Genomic DNA, 8,548 nt, shown 5'->3' on the forward strand with positions numbered 1-8,548 from the left:
GACGCCTCGCGCACCGATGCCGTGATGTGGTTGGCTGCTTTAAACGACAGTTCATGGCATTTTCTCGAGGCCACCGTCAGTGCCTTCGACGAAGACTACGAGGTGTTTTCTCAGCGTGCACGTGTTTACCTCATCTTGAGAGCCAGCAGGTTGGTGCCCGGAGCGGCTCAGGCAACTCACCACTACAACGAGGGCACCCACGATGCGGAGGCCTCGCCCTCTTCCATGTCCAAGGAGCCAATCATCATCGATATCTCCGACAGTGAGGAGTAGCTTGTCTTATTATCTCACTATAAGGACTGATCTTCAGTTTGCTAGCTACTGCCTTTGCTTCAAAAAATTCTAGTGAATTGTGCTCTCTACTTTTACCATGCAATCTTCTGCTATAGTGTATATGTTCTATATGTCGTGCAATGTGGTGTTCAGTTAACTGCTTGGTTCAATTCTGCAAATGTGATGTTAAATTCTTCAGGGTGCAATATTTCCAAGTTGTTAAGCATGCTTGGTTTGGTTAACCGTCTGATCTTCTATTAGGAGTATGTTATATTGTGCAATGTGGTGCTCAGTTAACGTTTGGTTCATTTGTTGTGGTGTTTAGTTAACTTCTTGGTTCAATTCTGCAATGCGATGTTCAATTGATGTGGCTGCATTCTGTTATTGTATACCATGTGAGGAATAAATCGAATTTGGCTGCACTTAATATATGAGAAACATATACGACTGTTATATTTCCTAGTTCTTAATCATGCTTGGTTTGGATAAATGGGTTTTCCATGTGGCTTGAATTAATCTGATGAATCTGCAATGTGCTTATTTTTCATCAACATATTTTACTGATAGCATGCGAACCCTTACTTAACCTGATGACTAACTACCTTATATGTGTTGCAGGGAAACAATGGGAAGCACTGAGGTTTACAAGATGGTACTAACTATTATACCTTACCTTTTTTATTCCTTTGCCCCGTTTCCAATATAAAGAAGATATTTATGCACATCCTTATTTTCAGGGTTCACTGATGATTACCTCTCAAACCACCTCTGTGGTTAGGAGGCAAGGAAAGTTTGCATACAACACCAACGGTTCAATATTAAAGTGTTCCTAAAGAGGTTGAAGGATGGACGGTCAATCATCCACAGGCACTGGCCTAAAATTGCAAAGACCTTCAACATGAATGAAGGCTCAATATTCGCCTTCCGCTTCAGCAGTTTTCCAGATGAGATGCATCTCTCTATGTACCATCTATGATGCTAATTTCGAAAGGTTCTAGATGTTGCATGTGAAACTTGGTGCTGGTGCAGTTGTGTAATGGGGTAGCTGAGTGCTGAAACTATATCATATTGTACTCCGATGTATTTCAATTATGAGATCCTGCTTCCATAATATAGAAATGAAATATATTATGTGCTTAATATGAATGTCAATTAGATTAGTAAATGAATTATTAATAATAGGGAAATTAGCCCGCTAATTGGCCAATTAGCTTGCTAATTGGGTTTTCCTATTGCAAACGGTTAATGAGAAAACACCGTGGGCGATGACCTCAGGCAACGCACACAGTTTCTAGGAATAAACTGTGTTGGATCAATGAACAATCACACACGACATTCTCTTTAAAACTGTTTGTGTTACGCCATCTTGCGGAAACGTTTTCCTTGGAGTGACTGTGTAGAATGTATATACGAACGATAACATTTAGCGGTGACTGACTGTGTGGGATGTACTTATGACCGGAAATTATTTCGCCTGTATAACAGTATTTTTTTAGCACTAATATATGTATTTCTGTATTTGAGTGCTTGCCGGTCGCACACGACCTCATTTTACCGAGCGTGTGTGCCAGGAGGGCATATCCCCGACGGTTTCTGGGTCGTGTGGGAAGGACCCCCCTATCGCCCACACTCGTTTGGCGACGGTTCCAAATGTCGTCACAAAAAGGGGTTAAAACCCGTTTGTTTAAGACCGACGCGCACCAATGCCTGCCTGCATCTAATACTATTACTCCACACATCGACCGCTATCCAGCATGCATCTAGTGTATTAAGTTCATGGAGAAATAGAATAATGCAATAAAAACGATAACATGATGTAGACAAGATCTATTTATGTAGAAATACACCCCATCTTGTTATCCTTAATAGCAACGATACATGCGTGTCAGCTGCCCTTCTGTCACTCAGATCAAGCATCGTAAGATCGAACCCATCACAAAGCACATCTTCCCGCGGTAAGAAAAATTGATCTAGTCGGCCTAACTAAACCAAAGATTCGAAGAAGAAATACGAGGATATAAGTAATCATGCATATAAGAGATCAAAAGACTCAAATATCTTTCATGCATAAAAACATAGATCTGATCGAAAACTCAAAGTTCATCGGATCCCAACAAACACACTGCAAAAAGAGTTACATCAAATAGAACTCCGAGAGACCATTGTATTCAAAATCAAAAGAGAGAGATAGGAAGTCATCTAGCTACTAACTACGGACCCATAGGTCTATAATGAACTATTCACACATTATCGGAGAGGCACCAATGAGGATGATGAACCCCTCCATGATGGTGTCTAGATTGGATCTGTGGTTTATGAAACATGCGGCGGCTGGAATTGATTTTCGTCGACTCCCCTAGGGTTTATGAAATATTGGGGTATTTATAAAGCAAAGAGGCGGTGCGGGGGACACCGAGGTGGGCACAACCCACCTGGGTGCGCCTGGGCCCCCAGGCGCGCCCTGGTGGGTTGTGCTCCCCTCGGAACTCCCCTCAGGCGCTTTCTTGGCCCAACAGATGTCTTTTGGTCCAGAAAAAAATCACCAAAAAGTTTCCCTTCGTTTGAACTCCGTTTGGTATTGATTTTTTGCGAAGTAAAAAACAAGCAAAAACAACAACTGGCACTGGGCATTAAGTCAATAGGTTAGTCCCAACAAATGATATAAAGTTGCTATAAAATGAGTGTAAAACATTCAAGATTGATAATATAACGGCATGGAACAATCAAAAATTATAGATACGTTGGAGACATATCAGTGCTACTCCAAGGGTTTGCTGCTCTGGGAAACCTCACTCGTGGTGAACGCTACGAGCACACCGTCGAGGGTTGCGGGGTGCGCTCGCCGACCGTGATGCGAGTGAAGACGGAGGGCAAAGGGGACAAAGATGTGGTTGCACAGGGAATGAAATACATAATCCAAGAGGAAGGAAGACAATGCTGGGGAAAATGAATCTGATCGAACGGCTCTGCGCTATCGTGTCCAATGATGCGTGAGGCGACCGGCGCCAGGCTCGGCCAGTCGACCCACACCTATACCATCGGCCTTTTGGAAAATATTAATGTGATTTGAAAATTTGGAAATGATATTAATTTCATTAATGAAAATTAAAATTGGAATCAACATTAATGGAAAATAATCTTCAAAATAATTTTAGTACAAGATTTGCAATCGAAGAGTGAGCCGCACAGGCAGGCTATAAAAAAACAGGACTCTTCTTCTTCCTCAGTGGAGGTGAAGCTTGCGACGACGTTGTGCTGCGTAGAGGTGGCGGGTCAAGGCGCGTTGTTGACCTCTAGCCCCCATGCCTGCGACCGCGCCCTAGCAACCTTCACTTCTTCCTCTTCCCGGCACTCCCCTTCCATTAGTCACGGAGGAACATAGGGCCTCCCGTTTGCCGCCGCCTCATGCGTGAGTTGGGAGGTGAGGGGTTAGTGGGTGGGTGCGCGGTGGGAGGTGGACCTCACAGTCACCAGCGACCATTGCGCTTCCAACTGTCCGCGTGTTGAGGTGAGGCAATGCCTGCATTTTTTTTTAGTTTGATGATGAATCAACCTATTGATTGTTGTGCTCATTTCTTTCCTCTCTTGCAGAACTTTTGCCCATAACCTGTTCGGCGGAATGCACACTGGGGATCGCTTGGGGGACCTCACGGATGACATCCTCTGGCATGTGCTCTCCTTTCTGTCGGCCAACGACGCCCTGCAGACCTGCGTGTTGGACACCCGGTGGCGCGATCTCTGGAGGCACACGACCAGCCTGCTCTTCGTCTTTGATGGGTCAATGTTCCCAAGATACAAGCATTTCGAACAGTTGGTGAAGCTGGTCATCCATCTCCGCGGGGAATCGCCTCTTGTCACATGCAAGATCGATGCATATCCCGATGATGACCCCGAGCACACTTTCACAAACACCAAGCTGTTGATTGATTACGCACTGGTGTGCAAAGCTGAGGAGCTAGTAGTAAGAGCTGCAAACATTCGGTATGACATACCAATGTTTGATGTGCCTCTCAATCTCATCTCCCAACACTTGAAGACCTTGCACCTTGAACGGGTCAACCTCGACCACTCTGATTTGAAGTTCTCAGGGTGCCCGGTGTTAGAAGATCTAAGTATCCAGCTTTGCAGCATTCGTGCAGGCGAAATATCATCCATGTCACTAAAGCATCTATCCATCACCAACATTTGTTATTTACGTCACGATGTGCGCATTCGGATTTGTGCCCCGGGTCTCATCTCACTACAACTAGATGATTTCGAAGGATTGACTCCTTGCCTTGAAAACATGCCATTGCTAGAAACAGCTTATGTTGGGCTTGGCGATGGATGCTATGATTTTTGTCGCGATGGCCAGGCGGACTGTAATTACCCTTACTGTGGTTGTCATTTTTATCCTGTCAACAATGGGGTGCTTCTTGGTGGTTTGTCCAATGTTGTCAAGTTGGAGTTGATAGCTGTACCTAAAATGGTATGCTTCCACACTCTTGTTTTTACCCTTGGTGTTAATTTGCCACCATCAGCAGTTTCTCTTGTGATATCCATTGTTAGACCCACATATGAGCAACTTGCTATTTCAATTACCACGGTTTAGTACTTCTATTTATATCAAAAGTCACTCTCAAATCAATGATGAATAACGTAGTGTCTTATAATTGGCTAAATTGTGATCGATATTTCTGGTGCTGAGGTGTAGTTTTGTTTTTCTTAGTTACTTTTTGAAATGAAAATTATCAACTTGAAGTTGACTTAAATTAATTTATCTTGAGTCTCAGACTTCTTCTTTTTTTCATTTGCAATTTGTTCAGTTTATCGACAAATGGGATTTAGAGGGCTGCCCAATATTTTGCAAATTAAGGACTCTGTTACTCAATGAGTGGTTCACAACTATTGGCCTAGTTTGCATTCTCCAGCATTCTCCACTTCTTGAGATGCTCACTCTCCGGCTTGGTAATACGGAGGTATATTCTGCATATACATATTAATTGTATTTCCATGTATGTGCTACAGTCTTCCTAAATATTTTGTATCATGCAGAGCCTCACAGGAGAAATGGGGGTCCAGGAAATGATTCGAAAATCATTTGTGTGTGCGCACCTCAAGGTTGTCAACATCGAATGTAAAGAGGTTGATGAGGGAATTCACAAAATTTTGAAGATCTTGAGGATAGGTGGCATACTTCGCGATCATATTTGCATCAAGACTCCAGCACCATCCACATACTGTAAGTTACCCGCTGTTATCCTTCATGCTTCATATGTTTTTTTCCTATTTGTTCTAACATGTCTGCTGTAATTACACGTTAGCTTTACAAATCCATATATATTCAGTATCCATTATCCTTTAATATTAACTGGATTGCACGCTCATAGGGTTAAGGGTTTAGTTACTCTTTTAATTTGGTTTGAAAACTTGCCATTCTTGTAAATCAGTATCCATGCAACATCATTTTCTTGTTTGATTTCTTTCTCTTTTCATTGTTTATTCACCTCCTCCGCTGGGTACCGCCACATTAGGTGGATGGTAATTGAAGTCCTCACATGGATGTTGTGGATGATTCGTAATAAACTTGTGATCGGGAGAAAACCCTTGCCACGACCTACTGATGCGATCTATAAATTGTGTGGCTTTTTGCAGCAGTGGGAGCCGCCTAGCCGCAGCCAGGAGCATGCCGCCATCGACACCATCACAGGCGGCTTCAGACCTCCGGCGATTCGCTTGGCGCCTCCGCTTCATCCACCACCACCTGAGCTGGATTAGGCTTGGACACATTGTCCCCTTTTGCTATGTGTGTCTTTTATTTTTCTTAGGCTTGTTGAGTTGTGCCCTCGGCATTAAACCTCTTGCTTTGCCTGTGTGTTCATGTGTGGCGCGCGTCTTTTTTGTATTGCTACCTTGTTAGACTCATCTTCTTGTGGTATACATGGAGGCAGCAGGAGGGACAGTGGGTCTCTAACATAGCTCACCGAAACCGTTTCCGTTTCCGTTTGGTTGAAGTTGTAAACTGTGATTGTTGGTCAGAACAAAACATGTTTGTTTTTCCTTAATGAGAAATGGAAATCAGGCCCAGACATTGTTATGTTGAATGGAATCGGTCCGTGTGCCCTGTTTGATGGCCTGAGTTTCTTTTGAAATAGTCTTTTCTTAAGTTAATTAATAAGTAATTTTCGTCCCTTTGTTCGACGCGAGATCTTCTTCCCGACGTCAATGACGGTGTTGGAAGATTTATTTAGGCATGGTCGTTCAGATTTTGCTTCACCGGATTGGTTTTCGATTTCTTCTCATGGTTGCCGCGAGGAGGATTGTCCTCGCAATATTTGTCCCGACTGCAACGTCCTCGGCAATGATGATTCGTATTTTCGGTTACCAGCGATGTCGATCTGGCTGTTCAGTTTTTGTCCCTAAAATACCGGTGTTGGTGTTCTTGCCGATGTTGGTTGATTACTTTAATGTATAGCAAAGACTTCTAGATGTTAGACCTGAACCTGGTTCAGGGAGTCAACGCTTAGTCTCTGTGTGTTAATGCATCTTCTTTTCTTCCATTTCATCAAGTTCAAGCTCGTTTGTTGTCCGTCTGTCCGATGGCACCGTATCCTGGCCGTCCGTCCGTCCATGTACGCACATAGTTCGCAGGAGAAAAACAACAGACATTGTTGTTGCCGCTAGGGCCTGGTTACCTCTCCTCTCACTCAAAATCGGAGGAAGAAGAAGATGAACATGAGAGATTTTTCAACCGACGCACGAACGTCCAAATCTTCTTGATCTTTACACTGGCTACATCGCTACAACACCGGTACATCGATCAGCAGTACACGGCGGGATTTATACCCGGGCTAGCACAGCACAGGTGCACACACACACGACGCTGCCCACCTCGGCCACTCTCCCACGCACGCATGCACTCACCAACTCACTCACGATCTGCACGCTCTGCTGCACACGCACAACATGCTCCTACGCGCACGACGCGGCCAACGTCCAACAGATCACAACGGCCCCTGCCGCACTAACCTATGCATGCAACTAACAACAAGTGTAATCAAGAATACTACTAACATTCTTCCTCCTAATCTTAAACTCGTGATCATGGGACAGTGCCACATGCGGTCGCAGCCACCATCTTCCCGGTGCAGTGACGTCTCCGGCCGTAACTACGGCCAATTTCCTCAAGCACGAACTCAAGCCACACCTATTACAACGCATATGGGGGGTTCTTATACCCTGGGGCGCATCAGGGCACGTACCCTACGCCCACCAGTCCACGCCAAGTGCCTGGTCCGGCCCGCTCTGTCCACTCCCGCGACATGCACGCACACGTCCAGGTCGTGCGAGCCCGCCTAGGACCAACTCCATGCTTCCCCCGATCTCGCCAATAGAACGCACACAAGCTGCACTCGTGCACAGACACGCCCGTGCACACCACACGCACGACCCACCGTGGACCCGACGCGCCCAGCGCACTCGGCGCGCGCCCATACACGCGCCCGAAGCGACAAGCTCGTCGCCATGGTTGCTGCCGCCCGATGCCACCGTGTGCTTTCAGCACGAGCCGCCGCAGATGCCGTTCAACAGGGCCACCTCGCCGGCCGCTGTCGTGCACCGCCGCTGATGCAGCTACCGCCGCGCTGCGCCCCGTCGAGTGCCACTCGCTGTCGCTGCCGAAACCCGCAGCTCTGTGCGCCGTCGTGCCGCGTCTCCGTGCCGTCGCGGCGAGCTGCCGCGGCCTCTGCGCAACCACGCAGGTACTCCGTGACCTCCTCGCCTCCGCGACCGCCGCTGCTCGTCGCGCGCACGGCATCGCGCCGCACCACCGCGGACTCGTCGCCCGTCGCAGTTGACACACGCTCTCCGCACGCTGCAGCCTCCATGTCCGTTGCGCGCTCCGCGGACACCGCCGCGCGCCGTGGCCGCCCCTCGAACTTGGCTCTGAATACCAATTGTTGTTGCCGCTAGGGCCTGGCTACCTCTCCTCTCACTCAAAACCGAAGGAAGAAGAAGATGGACACGAGAGATTTTCCGGCCGGCGCACAAACACCCAAATCTTCTTGATCTTTACACTGGCTACATCGCTACAACACCGATACATCGATCAGCAGTACACGGCGGGATTTATACCCGAGCTAGCACGGCACAGGTGCACACACACACGACGCTGCCCACCTCGGCCACTCTCCCACGCACGCATGCACTCACCAACTCACTCACGATCTGCACGCTCTGCTGCACGCACAACACGCTCCTACGCGCACGACGCGGCCAACGTCCAACAGATCACAAC

At 46.9% G+C, this 8,548-nt stretch overlaps 1 protein-coding gene across 1 annotated transcript; it reads left to right on the forward strand.

Moving 5' to 3' along the window:
• The first annotated feature begins 3,872 nt into the window (after window positions 1–3,872).
• On the forward strand, window positions 3,873–8,108 carry LOC147966502 (F-box protein At4g22280-like). The gene is made up of 4 exons (XM_087530851.1): window positions 3,873–4,741; window positions 5,079–5,231; window positions 5,308–5,494; window positions 7,843–8,108. Exons 1-4 carry the CDS (start codon window positions 3,893–3,895, stop codon window positions 8,106–8,108), a joined length of 1,455 nt encoding a protein of 484 aa, XP_087386977.1. The 5' UTR covers window positions 3,873–3,892.
• The last annotated feature ends 440 nt before the right edge of the window (window positions 8,109–8,548 follow it).

This window comes from Triticum urartu, chromosome 6A (assembly GCF_056163025.1).
Source record: "Triticum urartu cultivar PI428250 chromosome 6A, HENAU_Tu73, whole genome shotgun sequence".
NCBI classification, from domain to species: Eukaryota; Viridiplantae; Streptophyta; class Magnoliopsida; order Poales; family Poaceae; genus Triticum; species Triticum urartu.

What these genes read in the sequence shown, in the direction of transcription:
- LOC147966502 (XM_087530851.1), top strand. Translation starts at nt 3,893, where the DNA reads ATGCACACTGGGGATCGCTTGGGGGACCTCACGGATGACATCCTCTGG. An exon ending in TGATAGCTGTACCTAAAATG is followed by an intron (nt 4,742 to 5,078) that starts GTATGCTTCCAC and finishes CAATTTGTTCAG; the next exon opens with TTTATCGACAAATGGGATTT. An exon ending in TCCAGCACCATCCACATACT is followed by an intron (nt 5,495 to 7,842) that starts GTAAGTTACCCG and finishes GCCGTTCAACAG; the next exon opens with GGCCACCTCGCCGGCCGCTG.